Genomic DNA, 23,732 nt, shown 5'->3' with positions numbered 1-23,732 from the left:
CAGGTTTTCTAAGTGTGGGGGTAGATACAAGTTAATCAGGTTGGGCACAGTCCATTTCCCACTTGGAGCTCACTGGCTTAATCCCCATTTTACAGATGAGGTAAGCACAGAGAAGTGAAGTGACTTGCCCAAGGTCACACAGCAAACAAGTGGCAGACCCGGGAGCCCGTCAATGGGCAGGGACTGTCTCTATCTGTTGCAGATTTGTACATTCCAAGCGCTTAGTACAGTGCTCTGCACATAGTAAGTGCTCAATATATACTAATGAATGAATGAATGAATGAAATCCAGGTTCTTCTGACTCCTGGGTCTATCTTCTATCCACTACGCTATGCTGTTTCTTTAGTAGTAATAGCAGTAATAATAATTGTGGCATTTGTTAAGCACTTTGCACCAAGCTGTGAACTAAGTGCTGAGGTAGATACAAGTAAATCAGCTTGGGCACATGGATACATGGGGCTCACAGCCTAATGGGGAGAGAGTATTGGGATTGAATCCCCATTTTACAGATGAGGAAACAGGCACAGAGAAGTTAAGTGACTTGCCCAAGGTCACAGCAGGCAAGTGGTAGAGCTGGGATTAGTACCCAGGTCCTCTGATTCAAAGGCCTGTGCCCCTTCCACAAGGTCACGCTGCTTCTCACGGAGCTCATTGTCTAAGTGGGGAAAGAACAACATAGAAGACATAAAACAGTAAGAGTGAACTCTAAACGTAAATCAGAGACAAATTCAGCAGTAGAAATGAGAGTGTGCAGAGGTTGGAACTAGGGAGATGGGTTTGGGAATCATCTGCAGAGAGATGGTGGGAGCAGGTGAACTTTGAGGGAGCCAGGAACAAGGGGGAAGAGTACGGGACCCAGGGTAGGTTTTGGAGTGACTCCCACCAATAGGCATTGAGGCGGAAGAGGAACCAGCAAAAGACTGAGACAGACTGCCAGAGAGATGTGGGGGAGAGAACGGTGTCAGTGAGACCAGAGCTAGATTGCGTTTCCAGGAAAAGAGTAGTTCAGGAGACCAGGGAGCGTTAGGATAGAGTAGCGTCCTTTAGATTTGACAAGAATGAGGGCATGGGCATTGGTGACCTTGGAGAGTGCCATCCACTGAGACAGTGGACTGAAGAGTGGAAACCAGATGGCAGTGGATTAGTGAAAGCAAAATCAATCAATCAATGGTATTTACTAGAGACTTACTGTGTTCAGAGCACTGTATTAGGTGCTTGGGAGAGTATAGTACAACAGAGTTGCTACATATGTTCTCTGCCTGCAAGGAGCTTCCAATCTAGAGGACTGTAAAAGGGGCAAAAGGTGTAGGCAACCAATTCAGGGAGTTTGGATAGAAACAGGACATGAGCTGGAGCAGGCAGCGGGATCCAGAGAAAGCTTCTTTGAGCGTGGTGGCTGAGGCTTGAGGTTGCTTGAAGGCAGAAGGGGAGGAGGCATCAGAGCCAAGAGGGAGACGCATCTCCTGATGGGTGCTGTCAACTTCTTGAGGACAGGGAGCATACCTGCTTACTCAAACGTACTCCCCCCCCCCCCCCCCAGAAAGTTCTTAGGAAATAGTACTGATAACCATCAGTGCTGTAGGGCACTCTTTCACTCTGCTGGCTATCTGGGTGGGCTTTGCTCCCAGGCTGGTCCTGGTGTGATCCTCGACTCATATCTCTCTCATTCCATCCACATACTCAATCTGTTACCGAATCCTGTCGGTTCTTCCTTCACAACATTGCTAAAATCCGCCCTTTCCTCTCCATCCAAACTGCTACCATGCTGATCCAGGAGCTTATCTTATCCCGCCTCGACTCCTGCATGTGCCTCTTCACTTAACCTCCCAGCTTCCCGTCTCTCCCCACTCCCATCCATACTTCACTCTGCTGCACAGATCATTTATCAACAATATCAGTTCATGTCTCCCCACTCAAGAACCTCCAATGGCTGCCCATCCATCTCCGCATCAAACGGATACTCCTTATCATTGGCTTTAAAGCCTCAATCAGCTCACCCCGTCCTACCTCACCTCACTAATCTCCTACTACAGCCCAGCCCTCTCATTCCGCTGCACTAGCGCCAGCTAACTCAATGGGCCCCGATTTCGTCTATCGCACCGCCGACCCTTTCCCGTATCTTTCCCTTAGCCTGAAACTCCCTCTCCATATATGACAGACCACCTACTCTCTCCACCCTCAGAGCCTTATTAAGTTCACATCTCCTCCACAAGGCCTTCCCGATTAAGCGCTCTTTTCCCCGTCTTGCTCTTCCTTGTATGTCATCTGTAACCTTCGATCTGTGACCTTTGCACATTTGATGTTTGTCCCACCCCCAACTCCACAGCGCTTATGTACATATCTTTATTACAGATGGCTTATGCGTATTCATGTCTGTCTCCCCTTCTAGACTGTAAGCTCATTTTAGGCAGGGAGCGTATCTGCTAATTCTGTTATATTGTACTCTCCCAAGAACTTAGTACAGTGCTGTGCATATACTAAGTGCTCAACATATATGATTGACTGATTTAGATGTAGTAGTCATCGTACCTATAAAGCACTTGCTGTGGGTAGGACACTACTCTGCTGGGAAAGAGGGCATAGGTAGGAATTGGACGCAGTCCCTGGGCCTTTGGGGGGGTCACAGTCTGTAAAATAAAAAAAGGGGAGAGGGGTCTGGTTAAATGTGTTATTTTTTAAATGCTTACTGTTTGCCAAACATTGTACCAAGCGCCAGAGTAGATACAAGGTAATCAGATTGGATGCTGTCCCTGCCCCTCAAGGGGCTCACAGTGTAAGGGGGAAGTAAAGCAAGCACTGAATTCCCCCATTTTACAGATGAGGAAACTGAGGTACAAAGAAGTGAAGTGACTTGCCCCAGGTTACACAGCAGGCAAGTGGCAGAGCTAGGATAGAACCCAGGTGTCATTCATTCATTGTCATATTTGAGCGCTTACTGTGTGTAGGACACAGTACTAAGTGCTTGGAAAGTACATTTCAGCAATAAAGAGAGACAGTCCCTGCCCATACCAGGCTTACAGTCTAGAGGAACGGAGACAGACATCAAAACAAGTAAACAGACATCAATATAAGTAAATAAGAATTATTTACTGTGGGGCAGGCAGGAAAAGGGAGCGAGTCGAGGTGACACGAAAGGGAGGGAAAGCTGAGGAAAGCTGAGGGCTTGGTCTGGGAAGGCTTCTTGGAGGAGATGTGCCTTCAGTAGGGCTTTGAAAGGGGAAAGAGTGATTGGCGGATTTGAGGAGGGAGGGCGTTCCAGGCCAAAGGTAGGAGGTGGGCCAGGGGTCGATGGCAGGACAGGCGAAAGATGGAGGCACTGTGAGAAGGTTAGCACCAGAAGAGCAGAGTGTGTGGGCTGGGCTGTAGAAGGAGAGAAGGGAGGTGAGGTAAGAAGGGGCAAGGTGATGGAGAGCTTTGAAGCCAAAAGTGAGGAATTTTTGTTTGATACGGAAGTTGATGGTCAACCACTGGAGATTTTTTGGCAGGGGTGGGGTGACATGCCCTGACTGTTTCTGTAGAAAGATAATCCAGGCAGCAGAGTGAAGTGTGGACTGAAGTGGGGAGAGGAAGGAGGTTGGGAGGTCAGAAAGGAGGCTGATGCAGCAATCCAGTTGGGATAGGATGAGTGATTGTACTGATGTGGTAGCGGTTTGGATGGAGAGGTAAGGGTGGATCTTGGGGATATGGTGAAGGTGAGACCGGCAGGATTTGATGATGGATTGGATTTGTGGGGTGAATGAGAGAGCAGAGTCAAGAATGACACCATGGTTATGGGCTTGTGAGATGGGTAGGATGGTTGTGCCGTCCACAGTGATGAGAGTTCAGGAGAGGACAGGATTTGGGAAGTAAGATAAGGAGCTCTGTCTTGGACATGTTTAGTTTTAGGTGGCGGGAGGACATCCAAGTAGAGATGTCCTGAAGACAGGAGGAGATGTGAGCCTGGAGGGAGGGAGAGAGAACGGGGAGGAGATACAGATTTGGGTGTCATCTTCATAGAAATGATAGTTGAAGCCGTGGGAGTGAAAAAGTTCTTCAAGGGAGTGAGTGTAAATAGAGAATAGAAGGGGACCAAGAACTGAACCTTGAGGGGCCCCCACAAGTTAAGGGATGGGAAGGTGAGGAGGAGCCCACAGAGGAGGATGAGAATGAGTGGCCAGTGAGATAAGAGGAGAACCAGGAGGGGACAGAGTCAGTGAAGCCAAGGTTGGATAACATTGAGGAGAAGGGGATGGTCCACAGTGTCAAAGGCACCTGAGAGGTCGAGGAGGATTAGGATGGAGTAGGAGCCGTTGGATTTGGAAAGAAAGAGGTCACTGGTGACCTTTGAGAGGGTGGTTTCAGTGGAGTGAAGGGGGTGGAAAGTCTCCTACTCCCACGTTTGTGCTCTTTCCACTAGAGTACATTGCTTCTTATGAGAAGTGATAAAACATTAAGGCAACAGATCTATGGGATACTGTGACTAGAAGAGGAGTGACTTAATTAAGGGTGTTTATTGAGGACTAATCGGGGTTAAGCACTGTGCTGAAGGCTCGGGAGAATACAGCAGTAGCGAGGCTTGTATTGCTTGCCCCCAAGGCTTCAGTCTAATACTGGGGGAGAGACAAGCAGAAATAATTTTCTGATCATAAAAGTTGGAAGAACAAGTGTGAGTAGGAAGCAGTAGGGAGCACATCCGGATAAAGCAGCTGAACAAATAATTGAATGTGCTGCTAAGTGTGTTAATGATCCATAAATTAAGATATATAAATGCTCACTAGTGTTGAGATTTTGATTAAATTAAGTGCTAAGGCTGGTCCCACAAGACTGGAGACTTGACTTGGTCAGAGGAAACTTCTTGGAGGAAGTGGGAATTGCAGAGAATATTGAAGATTCGGGGGCGGGCGGAGGGGAGAAGCGCTCCAGGCTGGGGAAACAGCGGAAGTGGAGGGGAGGAGGCGAAGAGGCGGGAGAGTCGAGAGTGAGATACAGCCAGGAGATGAGCTTAGCATCTCCCTGCAGTGGGAGGCAGACAACCTCTGGAGGTTTCTGAGCAGAGTGCGGACGAGTGTGGAACGCCGTTTCGGGAAAGTATCGGGCCACAGAGCGGAGTGTGGGCAGGAGGGGCGAGGGGCCAGACGGGTGGAAGTCAGAAGGAGCGATCTGGAACGGCTCGGATTGTGTCGAAGTGGATGGTTTTTGTTTTGGCGACAAACGGCTTGGCCCCGGGGACTCCACCCACGGCTGGCATAGTGATCTGGGCCAGGCAGGGGGCTAGGCCCCATCGCGGTGGTGGCGCCAGCCCTTGCTCGAGGCCGTGGCACGGGGCCCATGCTGCAGTTGTGCCAGGCAGCCTCCGGCAGCGCCATCTGCTCCCGCGACGAGCCGGCACGGCTGCAGGCGGGACTTGGGAATGGCCAGCCTGCGCTCCTGCTTCCCCCTGCTGTTTTGGTCAGAGGATCCCCACCCGGCCCTCTATGCCAGCGGCAAAGAGCGCAGACAAGGGCGGAGAAGCTTGGCTTGTTTGCTGCCTGGGAAAGAGCTGAGGGCTGGGAGCTGCAGGTTTTGTGGGTAGTTACAGCAGCTCCCAGTCACTGCGACCCCCAGCCCAGGTCCACCCTGGGCTTCCCAGGCCCTTGCTCTCCTTCTCGCCCTCGACAGTCCCCAGTCCACCCTAGGTCTTTCTGGCCCCTAGCTCACCCTAGTTCTTCTAATTTCCCACTGTTCCTCCCAATCCCCCCAGCCCCCAGCCCATCCTATGTCTTTCCCCAGAGCAGTGACCCCGGGTCTGAGGCCCAGCCACTAGTGCGAGTGAAGGGGAACCTCAGCCTTATTGCAGGGACGGGGGCTAGCTTCTCGTTCCCATCAGCTTCAGTAGGACCCAGAGAGAGGGTCCAGACCCTCTCTCCCCAGGGCTCTGGACTGCTGTGGATGACCTCCACCTGGTACTTATGAGCTGTACCAGGGCATCAAGGTGGTTTTGGGGACATCAGATGGCAGCAGTGAAACCATGGACACCCATATTTAATGTCCTCTCAGATCCAATGGGGGTGGGTGGGTGTGTCCGTCCATCCGTCCCCCGGGTGTGTGGGTGTGTTCACATTACATGCACACTCATATCATCTCCCTTCTCCTTTTAGGTGGGCTTTGGAGAGAACTTTAGTGAATCTGGGGTTGGGCCTCTGGGTCTCTGCTTGGGACAGGCAATCCCCGGACCCAGCCACACCCTCTCAGACTTGTGCCCCTCATCCTATTTCAGCGCCAACTGACTCCCAGACTCTTCCATGACATCGCCCAGGCGTTCAAAGCTGCCGTGGCGACCACCCAAGGGGACAGCGACGGGACCGACACTGGCAAGCTCAAGGTAGTCGACGGAGCAGGTGAGTGGCTTCTCTCTCTCCCGCTAGCCAGGGTGTAAGGGTGCTGGGCCACAATGGCGTGGCTCCCCTGAGAACCCTGGCCTTTTCCTGGACAGTGTTCAATGCCATCGTGACCTTCTGCATCAAGGACCTTTTTGGCTGCCTGGAGAAGCTGCTCAATATGAAGCCGTCAAAGGACAGGACCAAGTAAGTGAGGCCAGCTGCAGGGAGGGAATCGTGCCAGAAAAGGGGCTGGGCTAGGGCCGGCTCTGGAGTGGCCAGAAGAGAGTTGGGGCCTGATGCGCCATTTGGCTTGTGGGACCGGCACCCGCTGTGGGTAGTGTTCACTGATGGTGCTGACCAAGGACTACTTGTCTGTGGGAGGAGTAGGGAGCAGGACCAGACCCCATCTAGCAAATAGCACCATGTTGGCTTTTCTGAGAGGAAGAGGTCTTTCTGTCTGTCTCTGTTTCTCTCTCTTTGTCTCTGTCTCCCTCCTGCTTGTTGCTCTGATCTTCTCCCCACTTGATCTGTGATGCCCTATTTAAAACAGGCCCCTTGAGTATCACCTAGACCGCTCTGCCACCTGTCTTTGAAGAGGGGGAGGGGGTGGTCAGGACTTCTTGTAGACGAGACTGATGTTGGCCAGGTAGGCCCCCACCAGGCACCATCCTGGAAAGGGAGAGACAGCTAGAGATGGGCCAGGGAAGGACAGCCAGGATGCTCAGGCTGGGCAGGGGAGTTGGGACAACTTCTCTCTGGACAGAGTCTGAAAGGGCCAGGACTCTATAGTCTGAACAGGTGCGGGACAGTATTGGAATGTATGGAACCCAGAAGAGGGTGGGCAGGGTGCATATGAAATTACTCTTCCCCAAATCCCACACCCCCATGGCAAGGGACATCCTTTGGAGGTGGTAAGGGGAAAGGTTCAGAACAAACGGGAAAAACATCTTACCATAACAGGGTCACTTTTATTGGTGTATTGTACTCCCCCAAGTGCTTAGTACAATGCTCTGCACACAGTAAGCGCTCCTTAAATATGATTTACTGATTGGAGGGAGAGTTGGGGTGGAAGAGGAAGAGTCAGGAGTGTGGGGCAGTCCATATTGGGCCATTGGAGGGAGACCCTGGGGGTGGGGCAGAGGGGTGGATGGCTGGGTGATCTGTCCCCAACCATGAGGGTGGGAGGGCAAACAGTGCATGCTCCAAGTGTCCTGATGTTGCTGCTTGGGGCAGAGTCCTGGACTGGCCCAATGCTAGTACACTCAAGTGCTGACTCAGAGGCAAGGTCCCCACATCCAAATGTGGGCTTGGGAAAATCTGGAAATTCTGGGGAAAGGTGTTTTCTAGATCCCTGTTTCCAAACGTGCAGAAGAAAGTTGGTGGGCCAATCTAGGGGGGTGTTTCCAGGGTCAAGAACAGGCAGCAAGCAGTGCACACCGACATGGAAATCCCCAGTGGTCCTCAGCCGTAGTCTGTGGCTTGGCTGTTTGATCTGGTCTGGCCCTCTGTGTCTGCCCGGGGCTCCGCAGCAGCTCCGAGTTGTTAACATGGGTACCGGGCAGTCACCCCGGGCCCCGCGCCAAGGTGCTGGCACCTCCCCCTTGAGGGCACTGGAGGTGATAAGTCCAGCAGGACCAGGCAGCGGCTGTGCTCTAGGCCACAGACTTCTCTGGCTTCTGGTGTCTCTCTGGCGGTAATGATCATGGATCGTTGGTGTGGGGCCCCAGCCACGACAGTCCGCTTGCTTGGGAGCCCCAACTCCATTCTGCTCGGGCCTGGCTTCTGGGCTCCCTCCCTCCGCAGCCTAGCCCCATCGTGGATGGGTGCCCATCAGACCACCCCAGCAGAGCAAGAGGGAGCTGACAGCTGGGCCTTGGGTCCTCTAGCTTCAGCTAGCGGAGTTCAGTGGCTGCGGCCACTCAGTGGAGTCAGTGTCTTTCACAGGGCTGCCCCGGGGGCTCAGGGTTGGCCTGAGGCATGGGTATTCTCTGGCTAACTGAGCTGTGGGGAAGGCGGTCTTGATATTGAGCCGGGCCCTGGTTACCTGCCTGGGCCCAGGAGGTGGTGGAGAACCTGACGGGATTTGTCCTATCCAGGCTGACACTCCCGACCAGCAGTCCGCTCTGGGGGAAGCTGCGTCTGGATATCAAGATGTACTTGGGCTCTGTCATTCAGGTATGAGCTTGGACTGGATTCCCCCCCGCCCTCTCACCCCCATACCTTTCCCCTTTCCAGTCTTCTACCCAATTTCCCCCTCTTTGTCCCCTTCCCGTCTCTTCCTTGGGGCAGAGACTGCACAAGGCGCTGTGGCTCGGCTGGACCGGGGTTCTGGCTCTCTGGTGCCATGGAAACCATGGAGGAAGAGAGCTAAAGGGACGCCTCTTCATTGGGGCTGGGGTCCCGCTTAGCAGTCAGTCATCTTGTCCGGGATACAGAGCTTTCCTGGACTGAGACTCCATCTCCGTTCCCCTGCTTGGAGTCCCGGGCGGGCAGGGCGGGATGTGATTCCACAGTCCTGGCTGTCTTGCTCCATCTGGTGCCGAGAGATAGGGTTGCAGCCACCCAGCTCGGGGTTGGGGTCCCCCAGCTCGGGGTCGGGGTCCCCCTGCTCCGTGTGCGGCGCTTGGCAGGATCACCTCCACGTGACCCCTTTGGCCTCCCACCTTAGTCTTTCCAGCCCTGGCAGAACAGTGTCTCCCTGGCTCTGTCTCCCCTGCCAGGGTGGCAGCTCCATCCCCCTGGTGATACCACACTGGGCATTCGGTCCGAGCCGACCATTGTCTCCCGTTCCCTCAGCTGATGTCGTGCCTCACCCAGGCGTCCGTGGTGGCTGCCGTCCTCCACCACATCAGTCGCACCATCGCCTACTACCTGGTCTTCCCCAAGCAGTGCCGCAAGATGCTCAAGGTGCCGGGGGGTACGGTGGGCTGCGGGTGGGTGGTTGCCTGTCTTCCCTTCTCCTTGGGGCCAAGGGCTGACCCCGGGGGCAGCCTAACGCAGCGAGCATCAGAAGACCCAGGTTCTAAACCCATTCTCCGCCCTCCCCACCCCCTTACAGTTTCTCAAGAACTGTCGGATCTGAGCTGATTGTACTGTGCCCTACTAGCGCATAGTACAGACCTTGGCATATAATAAGTGCTTAACAAATATTACTTTGATTATTGTTCGGAAGGCCAAGAGGTCTCTGATAGGTCCAGGACCCACCCTCACTTGCAGAGATGGGCGTTGGCCCGCCTGAGGTGGAGGTGATTCTGAAGGGGCGGCTGGGAGTGGAGGCCCCTCCTGCCCCCCACTCCACCCTTGCAAACCCCCACTGCCTCCCTCTGCCTCACTTAGGAGCATCTAGCACAGCACTGTGCAGATGGGCGTGCACCTGTGACCACCTCCAGCCGATGTAGCTGGGTTTTTCCGTGTGGGATAATGGTATTTGTTAAGCACTTACTATGTGTCAAGCAGTATTCTGAATGCTGGGGTAGATGTAGGCTAATTAAGTTGGATACAGTCCCTGTCCCATATGAGCCTCACAGTCTTAATCCCCATTTTGCAGATAAGGTAACTGAAGCTCAGAAACATTAACCGAGGCCCAGGGTCACACAGCAGACAGATGTCAGAGCTGGAATTAGAACCCAGGTCCTTCTGATTCCCAGGACTGAGATCTATCCACTAGGCCATACTGCTTCCCAGTCCCTGGCTGGGGTCTGAGGACTGGGACTGAGGGCCTGGCTGTTTTCCCCGCTACCACACGCATACAACTCTCCCCCATTCCGGGGAGCCGGGGGGGCTGGGTCAGGAGATAAACCAAAGCCCACTCAGTGCTGGGGCTGGCAGGGAAGAGATCCCCCTGGGATCGAGCTAACGGGCCCATCTACCACTCTCCTCATCGCGGAAATGAGGAACAAGGAAAAGGGCGGGCATGGCTAGATGCCCCAGGCTCAGGGGAACCATGGGCTCGGGGCCTACATGGGGAGGAGGCCTGACCTCGTGTTGCTAGAGGTGAGCCAGGCTCAGTTCCCTCTTGGGGATGACCACTCCACCCCTGCCTCCCGCTGCTGGACTAGGGTGGGCCCACTCTGTCCCCCTGACCTCTCCCCATCTGCCCCACTCCATCCAGAGAGCAGTAGGGCTGTGGAGCACCGGGGAGGAGACGGTCAGGGTCCTGGCGTTCCTGGTTCTCAACAGAACGTGCCGGCACAAGAAGGACACGTACCTGAACCCCATTCTCAAGGTAACGGTGCCAGGATCGCGAACTGAGTGCCCGCTGCTGGTCTTGGTGTCCAGGCTGGGAAATGGGTGATCTCCAAATGTTGTTGGACCCCAGTTCCCTTCCCAGAGGAGGGGAGTGCCCAGTGGACGTGAGGGGCAGGTGCTGGATCGGGGCCCCCATCCCAAGGACCGGTGACATATTCCTCGGTCATCCTCAGGGCAGCCCCAAGGGGATTGTGGAGGTTTGGGGGCACCCTGAGGCCGGGGTCGGGCTTATTCGTCTGATTGGATGATTCCTGGTGCCCGCAGAAGGCACCAGGCCATGCTCCGTGCACCGTGGGCGAGACTCGGGGCATCGGAGAGCTGGCGGCGGCTGGGAACGGGAGGCCAGGCGGGGTCTGAGCCGTCCCCGGTTGAGGAGGCCGGTGCGGCCGAGTTCAGGGTGGCTTCTCCTCTCTTTCTCCCTCTTAGCAAATGTACATCTCACTGGTGAAGAATTGCAAGTTCACCTCACCCAACGCCCTGCCCATGATCAACTTTATGCAACGCACCCTGGCAGAGATGTTTGCACTGGACCCCAGCGCCTCCTACCAGCTCGCCTTCCTTTACATCCGCCAATTGGCCGTCCACCTCCGCAGTGCCATGGCAGTAAAGAAGAAGGTGGGCGGGGTTCCCGGGGAGCCGAGTCAGGGTGACCCCCATCTGACCGGACGGCCCCTCCATCCCAGAGTTGGCTGGCCCGCTTCCCGGCATTAATTGCCGGAGAGACGAGCCGCCGTTAGGCGGTCTCCCATCCTGAGCGGAGTCAGCGGCCCTCCCGCTGCCTCAATCGTTCCGGGCTCCCGGTTCTTCCCACCAAGGTGGCCGAGGCCTCCAGGCAGAATTGCCCGGGGAACCCCACCAGCCCGAACCCGGAGTAGCCCCCAGCTCCTCCTCCCTTCCTGCCCTCACGGGCCTCCCGTCACCCCTCCTCGCAGGAGACGTACCAGTCGGTGTACAACTGGCAGTACATCCACTGTCTATACTTCTGGTGTCGCGTCCTGAGCTCGGTCCACCCCAGCGAGGTGTTGGCCCCACTGATCTACCCGCTGACCCAGGTCATCATTGGCTGCATTAAGTACGTGCGATTGGCGGGGCCGGCTGGCGGGCGGGGGCGCGGTGGGGAAGGGACGTCAAAGGCAGGGTGACAGGCGGGGTGGGGGCCGCGGAACAGGCCTGCCAGGCCTCCGGCCTGCTCGTCGGCACGTCTCTTAAGGGATCCGCCCCTGGAAGGCGTTTTCCAGCCGACCCCAAAGCTGGGCCCGTGGCCACGTTCTGTCAAGGGTACCAGCTAGCCGTTCCTGTCAGGGCAGGGAGATGCTTGGGACCCCCAGAGGCCAATCTGGAGGACGCAGTGGGTGCAATCTCACATACCCACCCCTGCGTGCACGATACATACCCACGCATGTCCAGACAATCCTGCCCGTGGGAATGCTGCTGTCTCCTAAATGGCTGCGGGGACCCAGACGGCAGAAGGCCAGAATGCAACCCCAATAAGCCCTGGGGTGGGGATGGGGTCAAGAGGGGGTGCAGGATGAGGTTGGGGAAGGCCTCCCTGCATCGGGGCAGGGCTGGAGGGCTTCCTGGTGTGTCCAACCCCCAGTTTTCCAGCTTCTGGCCAGGAGGTGGTGCTATGCTCCCGCTATGGGGTGCCTGATTGCTGGGAAGGGGGCCTCGTCTCGGGCGGGAAATCCAGTAACCCTGGGGAGTGGGAATGGCGTCGGTGCCTGGAGAAGATCTCCGAAGGGTGGCGCCTGCAAAATTGGGATCAGCCCCTCCGTGCCTGCTTTCTGGGGAGACCTGGCAAGGAGCTGGTGAAGTCAGGCCCTGGGGGCTTTGGGAGCTGGGAAGAGGTGGGGCTGGGGGAGCCGGGGTTGTATGGGCAGGGCCCTCCCTCTCTTCCCCCTCCTCCCCCTCCCTGTAATGGTTTCCCCGGTCTGTTGCAGGCTGGTCCCTACGGCGCGCTTCTACCCTCTGCGGATGCACTGTGTCCGGGCCCTGACCCTGCTGTCTGCCAGCACCGGGACGTTCATTCCCGTCCTGCCCTTCGTCCTGGAGGTAACGGCCCCTGACCCCGCCCCCCCCCCCCCCCCCCCCCCCCCCCGCCTCCTCCACCCCAGCACCTGTTGCCTTGTATCTGGAGCGCACACACTCACACACGCCCATACACACTCTGCTCAGGTAAACCGCACTGGGATCTTCATTCTGTTTCCTCGAGGATGGACTCTTGTGCGGTTACAAACCCAGTGTCAGCCCCCACCCCTCTCTCCATTCCTGCGCTGGTTTTTGCCCCGTACCGCGGCCTCCTGGTAAACAAGCTATGAAGCAGAGGCCACTCCGGCCCCTTGGCTGTTTGTCGTCCATCCACACGCCCCTCCTCCTGCCCTTCGTGCATCCGGCTGGGTGGGCTGAGCCGGACCGGGCTGCGGTCTTCGAGTTGGTTGGCCCGGAGCCCCCGTCCCTCTCCTTCACGTCCCAGGGCTTGTTTACCAGGCTGGCCCTTCCGGCCTGGGGCCCGGGACCTCAGGACAGGGTTGGGAAGAGGGTGAAGGTTGGCGTTTGGGCCTTTGGCCGGGGAAAAGAGGGGCAGGAGTGGACCGGCTGGGAGATCTCGGGAGAGCGGGGGTCGGGGCTCCTGAGTGTGCACGGCGCTATTCTCGCTCACGCTCCCACATCCCCACCACCCCCGTGGTGCTCGGACCCGGCGGCCGTGCCGCGTGGGGCCCTGTGGTCCGGCCCCTCCCTGTCCGGCCGCAGGCCCTGGCGCCCGAGCGCAGACGGGAACGCGGAGGCGGCGCGGGGCGAGGGGGGGCCGAGGGGGGCTGAGGTGGCCAGGGCAGCCAGCAGCGAGCTGCTCAGCCCGGGCTGCGGTCAGCCCCGCGGGAAGGAAGCGGAAGGGGGGCGAGGGGGCGGCGGAGGGAGGCTCCATCTCGGTTGGGTTCTGCGGAGGGACGGCGGGGGGGTGGGGGCGGGGAAAAAGGCTCGCGGTTTTGTGTTGTTGTAAACGTCGTGCGCAAACCACATCCTCTTCCCCTGGGGCAGCCAGCGGGGACCCCCGTGCCCGCCCGCCACCGCCCCTCCCGCCTTGTCTTCCTCTCAGGCAGCTGCCAGCAAAGTCGGGTGGGGGAAGGCGGGAGGGGGGGTCCGGTTTCCTCCCCAACCTCCCCCCTCCCGGCCAGGCTCCCTCCAGCTGTTACCGCAGAGCCGGGGGCTCCCCCCACAGCCCCTCACCACATCCGATGTCGGTGGGGCTTTCTGCTTGGCTCTGTCTGTGTGTGACCGAGCCCGTGTGTGCATGTGCACGGATGCCTAGGCATGAGGATCAGAGGTGCTGTGGGTCTACGTGTGTGCTCCGTGGGGTCTGCGTATGTCCACGTGCGTGTCCCTGTGCTCGGTGCAGTCCTGACCCTCCCTTTTCCTTGTAAATCAGGCCAATTATTCAGCCAGAACTCCCCCCACAATGCCTCCATCCCATGGAGCGTGCCGTTGTGGGGGTCGGCGGCCCTGGTTTCTGGCTTCCCCTGCCGCCCCCTCCCTGGCTTTTCAGCTCCGAGAGCCGGAGGCAGTCTGCCGCCACGTCCTCGGCTCCCCCCTCCCTGTGCAGGGCAGAGCCCATCCCACCGTGGGGAGCTCCTGCAGCCCCGGGCGGCGGATGGGCGGGGAGCGAGGCCGGGGAGGGGGGCCAGATAAAGGGCCTAGCGAGCGGGAGCGAGAGAGCGGGTAGGCGGGCGGGCGGGCAGGCAAGCTAGCGCTCCAGGGAATCAATACATTATTCATCGTCGCTGCTGCCGCTGCCGCTTTCTTTCAGGATGCGCGGCTGCCCGCCGGCCGCCAACCACGCCACCACCTCCCCCCTTTCTCTTCCCGCTTCCCTCCCTTCTTTCCTCTCAAAGTGTGTGTGTGTGTGTGTGCGCGCGCGCGCATACATGTGCGTGCGTGTCCCCGAGTTGCCCCATTAAGAACAGCGTCAGGGACTTTAGAGTTCTGGGCCCTGAGTACTCCTCCTGGGGGCAGAGCCTGCCGGGATGGAGAGAAATAACACAGGGGACCTGAGCTATTGGGTTATATTGGATTATTGTGGATCACGCACACGCACTCTCACGTCAATGACCCCTGCAGGGCCATGGGGGAGGGGTGACGGCTTCAATGTGTGTGAGTGTGTGTGTCGGTGTCTCAGTGCCTCTCCCAGTCCCCCTGCCTGACCAGATGGCCACTCCACCTCTGCTCTTTCCCACACTCTCTGTGGGGGTGCAGAGAGTCCCTCCGTTCCCAGAGCTAGTCGCTGTTCACTTCCCCGCCACACACCCCCCGAAGGAAGATTAGGGTTGCTAGCCCATCTGGAAGAGAGGAAGATGGAAATGTAGGTGGGGAGGTGGGTGGGTCACAGAACTCCGTGTCCCTGAGCTGGGCTGCTCCTTTTCCTTTCCCATCCAGTCCCAGGGTCAGGCTAGACCCAGGGACCCCAGCAGCAGGCAGGGCTGCTCGGGTTTCCCTCCACACTAGGGGCACCTGAGGGGTTGAAGGAGATGGGCCACACAAACCAGAGCTCTTGAGTTAGAATCCCATCCCTGCCCCAAACTTGCCCTGGGTCGCCATGGATCTCAGTCTCGTCTTATGTGACACGTAGAGAGTGGACTTATTGGGAAGCCGTGCCTTTCTGGAAGCCTCCGTGGGCCGGGGGTTGGATCAGTGCCAGGTCCGAGGGTCAGTCCTGGGACTCGGCAGGACGCTTCCCGGTGAGGACCTGGCCGATGGCAATGGGAGGTCGTCAACCGGTCACGGGGGCTCCCGACGAGGATTCCGAGGACGGTGGCGGAGGTGCCGAGTTCCCCGGGTCTGATGGGCGTGGAGGCTGGTGGCCGACCTCTGACCCCACTCCCGCTCTCTCCGGCAGGTCTTCCAGCAAGTGGATTTCAACAAGAAGCCAGGGCGCATAAGCTCCAAGCCCATCAACTTCGCAGTCATCTTGAAGCTGTCCAATGTCAACCTGCAGGAGAAGGCTTACCGGGTGAGAGGCCTGACTCCAGGGAGTGGGGGCAGCCCCGGGGGAGCTCTGGGAGTGGGTGGGTGGGGGTGGATTTCTGCAAGATCCAGCACAGGCCTGAGCAAGCCTGGGCAGGGCTGGGATTGGGCCTCACTGTGGGCCAGCTGGAGCGACACCGGACAAAGGGCGGGGTTATTTGATAAGTGCTTACTATGTGCAGAACACTGTTCTAAGTGCTGGGGTAGATACAGGGTAATCAGGTCCCACCTGAGGCTCACAGTTAATCCCCATTTTACAGATGAGGGAATTGAGGCACAAAGAAGTTAAGTGACTTGCCTGCAGTCACACAGCTGACAAGTGGCAGAGGCAGGATTCGAACCCATGACCTCTGGCTCCCAAGCCCGGCTTCTTTCCACTGAGCCACGCTGCTTGAGAGCCTGATCCTTGGGTTGTCATCGGTGGGCCCCGGGATGGTATGTGACTGACCCGCGTGACGGTCCCCCTATAGGATGGGCTGCTGGAACAACTGTACGATCTGCTGCTGGAGTACCTGCACAGCCAGGCCGCCAGCATCGCGTTTCCGGAGCTCACCCTGCCCGCTGTGTTACAGGTGAGACCGGGGGCTCGGGCCTTGGGTACTTATTGTGTGCCATTGCGGCATGTATGGCACGTGTGCATGCTCACACAAGTACACACGCGTGCGCGCGCGCGCTGTACTTTCGGGTTCTCTGCAGCACCTGGTCCTGTTTTGGCAGAAGCCCCAAGAGGGTCATGAAGCAGAGCCACACCTCAACATGTGGGAAAAACCATCTTGGAGAAGTGGGGGAGAGGGAAAGGGTATAGGGCAGGTGACCTGGCCCATAAAGAAGAGGCCGTGCCTCCGGGCTGGGATCGTGAGTTAGAACACCAGGCCTGGGATGAAGGGGCAGCTATCCAGACGGAGCCCGCGGTCGGGCGTTCGGAGACGGGTCCCCTCGGGCCCTGTGCTAGAACCCCCGAGCGACGTTTGTTTCCCTAAGCCGGGGGCGGAGGAGCAGGCTGGAGTCCTGCCGGGGTCAGGCCGGGATCTGAGCCCTGCTCTCTCCCGGGGCAGCTGAAGTCCTTCCTGAAGGAGTGCAAGATTGCCAATTACTGCAAGCAGATCCGCCAGCTCCTGGAGAAGATCCAGGAAAACTCAGCCTTCATCTCCTGCCGCCGGCAGAAAGCTCCATTCGGCGTGGCCAGCGCCCAGGCGGTTGTGAGTCTGGGCGGCGAGCCGGGGCGGGGAGGGGGGCGCCGGGGGTTGGGCGGGCCGGCCCCGGGCCATTTTGAATCTGGGCATCAGGCCAGGCGGGGGCAGGTCGGGCCGGGGTTGAGGGGCAGTCCCGACCGCAGGAAAAGTCGAGTCCTTCCAGGCCCCTTGGCCACAGCATCCCAGAAACTCCACCGAGTCACCAGTGTGTTATCATGGAGGCGGGGCCCCGGCCTGCCTGCGGGGCCCTGGTCGGGGAAAGCGGGATGGGGGCCGACTCCGGGGTCCACCCCGGGGCCAGCGGGGCCTGGAATAGGCTTCGTTCATCCACTGTCCGAGGAGGCTCTAGGGAGTTGGCAAGGAGGGCGATCCCACAGCCTTGGGATGCCGAGTGGCAAGACCCCTTGGCTCTGAGCAGCCTCCAGCTTCCGGAACCCTGCCCCTCCCTGCTGCTCGGGGACTCCTGGCCTGTGCTTGAGGCTGAGACTGCTGCTGTGAGTGGCAGTGGGGTCTAGAGTCCGCTGGGAGGGACCAACGAAAGGACGGACAGATGGGGGTGGGGCGGCATGTAGCCTAAGCGAGAAATTCTGCCCAGGCACCCCTCAGTCCATTAACCCTTTGTTGCACTGGTGCCTATCACTCCAAGCCTCCTGGCTCCGTCCTCAGGTATCGGGCTCCCTGCCGGAGCAGGTTGGCATGGATTGAGGGGGGAGGAGTCCAGATTGGAGCCTTAGTAGTGATCCAGGAATGGGACCCTGAGGCATGTGTCACCCCCATTGTGCATCCAGGATGCTTGGGAGAAGCAGACCCAAGAAGAGGGGACACCTCTTTCCCGCTACTACAGTCACTGGAGGAAGCTGCGGGACAAGGAGATTCAACTGGAGATAAGCGGGAAGGAGAGGGTAAGGATGCAGGTCCCCCGGTATATGTGTGTGTGGGGGGGTCTTATCCTCCCCCTCCTGTTCATTTGGGATCCCCAGGTGGTGGAATCAGAGCCCAGCGGGCAGCCAGTTGGACTGCTGGTGGGTGCGGTCCCCCAGAGCCGGTCCGGCTTGAGTGAGGGATGTGGTTCTCACTCTGCTCCGCTCCTGAACGCTGGGAGTTGAGGTGCATTGACCGACTTGATGGGCCGCAGCCTTAGATCTTAGATCGACTCCCTCTCCTCAGCTGATGGGACAGCCAGAGATCACCCTGTCTATCCCCCTGCCTCTGAGCAGGATGAAATTTAAGTTCCTCCCAGGTGCCTCTTACTTTGCCTGCCCTCACACCTCCACCCCCTGCCTTCCCCACCCTGTCACTATTCAGCAGCTCTGGCAGGAAGTTTCCCTTTACCGCTCACCTCCATCCCTCCTGCTGCTGTGGCCGAGGGTTTGAATGAGTGGGGCAGATCTCCTGCCACCGTTACTCTTGGGGCTGGAGCCGTGGTTTGCTGCTGGGTGGGTGAAAACCTCCAGCCAAGAATTTGTTGAGTTCTTCCCGAGTGCAGTGCATTGTGGTAAGCGCTTGGGAAAGTACAGCAGGAGAAACGTTCCCTGCCCACAAGTAGTTTATGGTCTAACAAGGGAGGCTGACATCAAAATATTTACAAATAGTGCAGTCATCATCGGCAAATCAAATGTTGTCGGGATGGGAAAGTGGAGGCGTGGGCTTGGAAGGGAGGATGAGAAGTTCAGGGACATGGGCTGGGCTGGGGACTGAACACAGTAGGTATGAGATTGTAGCAGCAACATAACCTAGTTAGATGGAGCACCGACTTGGGTGTCAGAGGACCTGGGTTCTAATCCCGACTCCGCCACTGCCTTCCATGAGACCTTGGGCAGAGTCGCTTCATTTTGGTGCCTCAGTTTCCTCAACTGTAAAAAGGTGGTTTAATACCCGTTCTTCCTTTTACCCCAGCACCTAGTAGAGTGTTTGGCACATAGTAAAAGCTTAAAAATACCATTATTATTATTACTATTGGTTAAGGAAGGTGGGGTTGGTGTGTGGAAGAAGAGGAGCCTCCTGAGAAGTAGCAGGAATGAGTGGCAGAGGGTGGTCCAGCAGTTGGCCAGGGCAGGCAGATCGTGTCCCCCGAGCCATTGTGGGGAGGGGGACAGAGCATGCCAGGGCCAAACTCCCCTGAGTGTCAACAACCCCAGACCCTCTCTGTCTCTCCCTAATCTAGCTGGAAGACCTGAACTTCCCCAAAATTAAAAGGAGAAAAGTGGGGGATCGCAAGGAAGAGGACCAGCAAGAGTTCAAGGATCTCTTCGACTTGAGCAGCGACTCCGACAGTGAGGGCGAGGGGGCCTCTGGCTTTTCTTTGAAAGGTATGCAGGGGCATGTGGAAGGGCGGGTGGGATCCTCGGGATGCCGGAGCTGGTTTCCGTGGGCGGGCGGCTGGCTCCTCTTTGCGTGCCTCACCTCTGACAGTCTTCACTGAGTGGGAGGGAGGGAGCGTGACCTGCAGCACGGTTCTGGGTCACCCCAACGTGCACGTGCGTGTGTCAGTGTTTGCGTGTGTCAGTGTTTGCGCGCACACACACAAACACATACGCAGTAGTGGATGTAGTTTCCCACCAAGGAGAGGGGAAGACCGCTAGTATAAAAACAAGAGCAGACATGGAAGGGGAGCAGCTGTTTCAGTGGGGGTGCCCCAGTGGCATTCTCTTGAATTGGGGTGGTTTAACTCAATGGGCTGGGTCGCCTCGAAAGGGGTCACTGCCGCCAGAATGGAGACCCCCCTCCGACCCCTCCCTCCTTGCGGAGAAGTACTTGAGGGGAGAGGGGCTGAATTCACGTGGTGGGAAAATCCCTGGTTAATGGACAGGAAATTACCAATTTTCTGCTAATTAGCTGCTGCTCGCCTCCCCCCCCACTCCAGCCCCTTTTTAAAGTTAAATAGTGCTCCCCTGGAGAATTTAGCCTAGCCTGTTGTTGGGGTTAAGGGGGGGATGTTCTGGGCTGAAGCATTGGAGAGGGTCTGGGGGGAATAGTGGGTGGCCTCGGGGTTGGGAAGGCCGTAAGGGAGTTGTTGGAAGGCCTCACAATCCAGCTCCATTGCTAGGAATGCTTGCGTTTGATTTCCTCAGAATGGGCCACTGGTAGCAGTGGTGTGGGGTGGAGGTCTGAGATCCAGGCAGGGCCGCCATACCACAGTCTGGGGGGGTCTGGTCAGCTGGGGCGGGCTGGGCTGGGGCTGGACCTCAGCCTCGCGCCCCCCCGCCGACCCGGAGGTGCTGGGAGGCTGGGGCGGGGGTGGGCACGGGAAACAGCACTCTGGTAGTTTCATGGCAAACACTAGGCGCTTCTGTTAGCTGGGCCCTCCCTTCTTCTCCCCCCACGTGCTCCTCCTCCGCCCAGCAGCTTTGGGAGAGGAGGAGGTGGCGGCGGCGGCGGCGGCGGAGGCGGCAGCTACCACCACTGCTGCTGGAGCTTCAAAGGCGCCAGGGAGGGGTGACCCACGGTCTGAGTCTCTGCCGGGGGAGGGGCTGGCGGGCCGGCAGGAGGAAACCACCTGATTTAGCCGTTGGGCAACTGGGGAGGGGGCTGCACGACCAGCTGTTGTTGTTGGATTGAGGGAGTGGTTTCGTTGTCAGCCCTGGAGGCAGCCATGGCCACATCTGTCTCCAGACCCTCTCTCCCCGCCCCCCTTTCCTGTCCCCGGGCTGCAGCGGGGTCCTGGGATTTCCCAGCCTCCGCAGCCCCAGTCACTCTGGGGCCCAGGGAGGCCGCGCAAACGGGATTCCAGATGTGCCTAGACAGGAAGCCCTTGAAGCTACCCAGAGGAAAGCCCCCTCCCCAGTTTTCTGTTTCCATCCAAGGCTGGGGCAGGAACAAGGTTCTGCCCCTGCCTTGCTTGTTCTGAGGCACAGATGAACACAGCCCGACACTCACGTGAGCTCCCCCAGGCCCACAGTTTTCTACCAGGCCATCACAGCTCCTGGTGGGGTTTTTTATGGTATTTGTTAAGCACTGTGCCGGGCACTGTACTGAGCACTGAAGTTCGATACAAGCTTATCAGGATGTACACACATCCATGTCCCACATGGAGCTCACAGTCCGAATCCCCGTTTTCCAGATGAGGTCATTAAGGCCCAGAGAAGTGAAGTGACTTGCCCAAAGTCACACAGCAGACAAGGGGCCGAGTTGGGATTAGAATCCAGGCCCGTAATCTGTGTCTGCTCTCTCAGGCCCATGTTGCACACGTGTGGGCTGGGATGCCAGCTGCTGCTACTCGGAGCAGGTCTTGGGTCTCCCCATGGCCAGGCCTCCTCCATCTGGCCACAGCCAAAGGGATCCGCTCCAGCCTTAGAGCTGTGTTCAACCACAGCCTCCCCTCCTCCCCCCTGCCTTTTTTTTTTTTCTTTTTTACTCCCCACAGGAATCTGCCCCAGCACCAGAGCTGGGGACCGCCCAGGGCACTACAGTAGAGGTGCAGGAGGGCAGGATGGGGCAGGACCAACCGTCATCCCCAGCAGGCAGCCAGTGGGGTCTGAGCTTTCGGAGGCTGTTATTCCTGGTTTCCCTTCCCAGGCCCCTGAGGCCTGAAGCTCGGTTGGGAATGTCATCCTGTCTTGCACCTTGGCCCCAGTCCAGCTGCAGAGCGGGGTTGGGGGGGGGGAGCGGCGAGTGGAGGGGACTCCCTCTGTATCAGAGCAACCTCCATGTGTCTCTTTGGAGTAGTAGATCCTGGGTGGCTTCTGGTCGGGAAGACAAGCTGCTGTTCTGAGGTCAGAGGGGCTTGGAGGTGGGGAGAGGGGGTGAAGGGGGGGGGGGCACAGAGGCAGATATGTGTCTATATGTGAGACAATTTGTTTCTTCCGTCTCATGTCCCCTCTCTCTAACCCCAGGAAACTCTAAGGGCCAACATGAGCTGTCAGGGCTGATCAGTGATGAGGAGGAGGATGATGAGGAGGAGGAGGAGGAGGAGACCAGCTCAGAAGGTAAGTTGCCCACCAGGCCTATCCAGCCGAGGATTGTCCTTTCCCCTTCCATTCCTGACTCCACTTCCAGTGACGTAGCAGACAGTGTCTGGGGATCAGTCCAAGCCCCACTCTTCCTGCTGCTGCTCCCACTCCCACAGCTTCCTCTGGGAGTGGGATTTTTTGCAGCAGGACAGTGGTTAGGGCTTTTAAGTGCTGGGGGAGCAGACGCCCTGTCTAAGAACTGCCTTATTTAAGGCTGCCAACCCTCCACAGGCCCTCGCTCTTGGCCTGGAAGCCCCAGATCCGGGGTGGGGGAGGATTTGGCTGGGAAGTCTGTCCCAGGGGAGGGGTGGGGGAGAAGGGGCAGGCCAGGGACATGGGGGCCCAGGAGAGGAGGGGGTGGGGTCTGACCTCCCCACCCTGCAACCTCCATTCTGCCCAAGGTTTCCTGCAGCTCCACAGGAGCAGTGACCTCCTCCCGGCCCCACCCCCACCCCAGACACTCCAGCTATTGGGCTGCAGTGGCTCCAATAAATTAATTAGCGGCATGATTAATTAGTGATGAGCAGCCTCTGCTCCGGCTTCTCCCTGATAAAGCAGAATTTATTCAGTGTTCGGCGCTTTTCCTCCTCTTCCCCCTCTCCCCCCTGCCCCCACAGAGGGAGAGGAGGGGGCCCCCCGGCTGGCAGGGGGCCGTGGGGGAGCCAGTTCCAGTTCCGGGCCGCAGCTTTCCCGGGCGGATCTCCAGCAGCTGGCAGCCGGCGAGGACGACGTGGTAGAGGACCTGAGGGTCTCAGAGGAGGAAGATTGAGGACCGCGGCCCGCCCTCCCCCCCACTCCAGACCTACTGCTCTGGGATGGGGGGGGGGGTAGGGGGAGACCTGCAGGGGGCGAGGGGCTGCTGCTGATGGGATGGCTCAGGCCTGTGGGCTAGAGTGCAGCTGCCCCCCCCAGCCCCCAACCGTCCGTAGTCCCCGTCTTCCCACCCCCGGGCTGAATAAACACAGAGGATATTTAATTTATTAATCAATGTCAATTCTTGTTTTCTTTCCCAGCGGAGCGTGGACCCTGCCCCCACCCCCCTGCGGCCTGTTGTGGGAATGGAGAAGGGGGGTGAGGGGGGAGGAGGCCACGCTCACTCTCTCCTTGTTCCCTCTCAGATGTTGTCTCAAGTTTCCCCCACCTCCGTTAGGCTTGGGGCAGGAGGTGTTACTTGAGCACAGTGTTCCCTCTCTGCTGTGGGGGTGCTGTGTGTGGGAGGTGGATGATGGACCCCCCCCCCCCCCCAATGGCAGAAGCAGCCCCCGTTCCTGCCCCCAGGCAGGAAGAGAACTCATGACCTCGAGGCTGGACAGCAGCAGCCCAAGGGCTAGTGACCGTTGTCTTTATTTGACAATATAAATGAGCCGAGTGGCCACAGGAAGGGGGGAGGCCCCAGCAGCTGAGCCAGAGGGGTGTGTCCAGCCAGCCTCAGGCCAGGCTGCAGCACTGGCCTTTGCAGTAGAGTGGACTGACTCCTCACACCTGCAGGGCCGTGAGCCCCCCTCACTCCCCCACTGCCACACCATAAAAAAATAAATCTGGCCAGCCTGTAGGCACCAGGCACTGGGCAGGGGCCTGCCTCCCCTGCCCCATCCTCTGCCTCCCCCCAACCCCCCCCCAGCAGTCATTTGTCCCCTCCCCTGCACTGACCTGTGTGGCCCCACCCTCCCTCCCACCCCCACCTCTCGTCCATCTGTCTGTCTTTGCTTTGGTTTCAATTTGCTAGAGCTGCATAGACACCTGAACGAAGACCAGAGTTAAAGTGGGAGGACAGGGGTTGGGGGAGGTGCAGCAAGACCCTCTCCCTCCCCCACCACTTCATCTTCCTGCTTTCCTGGGAGGGAGCGGCGAGGCAGCATCCGCGACCACCCACCCACGGTTCTCGTAGCAGAGCAGGACGGACGCTGTTTTGCATCAGGGGCTGTCTGCCCCACAGGGGCTGGGGCAGCTGGGGCTGGGGGCTGCTTGCCAAACCCTTGAATTGCTTC

The 23,732-nt window shown here is 58.2% G+C and overlaps 1 protein-coding gene across 1 annotated transcript in view; it reads left to right on the top strand.

The window, feature by feature from the left end:
• NOC2L (NOC2 like nucleolar associated transcriptional repressor) overlaps window positions 1-22,728 on the top strand; it is a 32,324-nt gene extending 9,596 nt beyond the window's left edge. Inside the window, exons 5-19 of the mRNA XM_029066304.2 lie at window positions 6,236-6,356; window positions 6,452-6,542; window positions 8,435-8,513; window positions 9,135-9,245; window positions 10,450-10,563; window positions 11,013-11,201; window positions 11,519-11,658; window positions 12,527-12,638; window positions 15,475-15,588; window positions 16,073-16,174; window positions 16,658-16,801; window positions 17,584-17,697; window positions 18,960-19,104; window positions 21,628-21,720; window positions 22,362-22,728. Coding sequence (XP_028922137.1) covers window positions 6,236-6,356; window positions 6,452-6,542; window positions 8,435-8,513; window positions 9,135-9,245; window positions 10,450-10,563; window positions 11,013-11,201; window positions 11,519-11,658; window positions 12,527-12,638; window positions 15,475-15,588; window positions 16,073-16,174; window positions 16,658-16,801; window positions 17,584-17,697; window positions 18,960-19,104; window positions 21,628-21,720; window positions 22,362-22,513 — 1,821 coding nt within the window. The 3' untranslated portion in view covers window positions 22,514-22,728. The remainder of the gene's footprint in view (window positions 1-6,235; window positions 6,357-6,451; window positions 6,543-8,434; window positions 8,514-9,134; window positions 9,246-10,449; window positions 10,564-11,012; window positions 11,202-11,518; window positions 11,659-12,526; window positions 12,639-15,474; window positions 15,589-16,072; window positions 16,175-16,657; window positions 16,802-17,583; window positions 17,698-18,959; window positions 19,105-21,627; window positions 21,721-22,361) is intronic.
• The last annotated feature ends 1,004 nt before the right edge of the window (window positions 22,729-23,732 follow it).

The sequence above is a fragment of the Ornithorhynchus anatinus genome, chromosome 5, assembly GCF_004115215.2.
Source record: "Ornithorhynchus anatinus isolate Pmale09 chromosome 5, mOrnAna1.pri.v4, whole genome shotgun sequence".
Classification (NCBI taxonomy): Eukaryota; Metazoa; Chordata; class Mammalia; order Monotremata; family Ornithorhynchidae; genus Ornithorhynchus; species Ornithorhynchus anatinus.
This window is presented reverse-complemented; position numbering and strand designations above follow the sequence as displayed.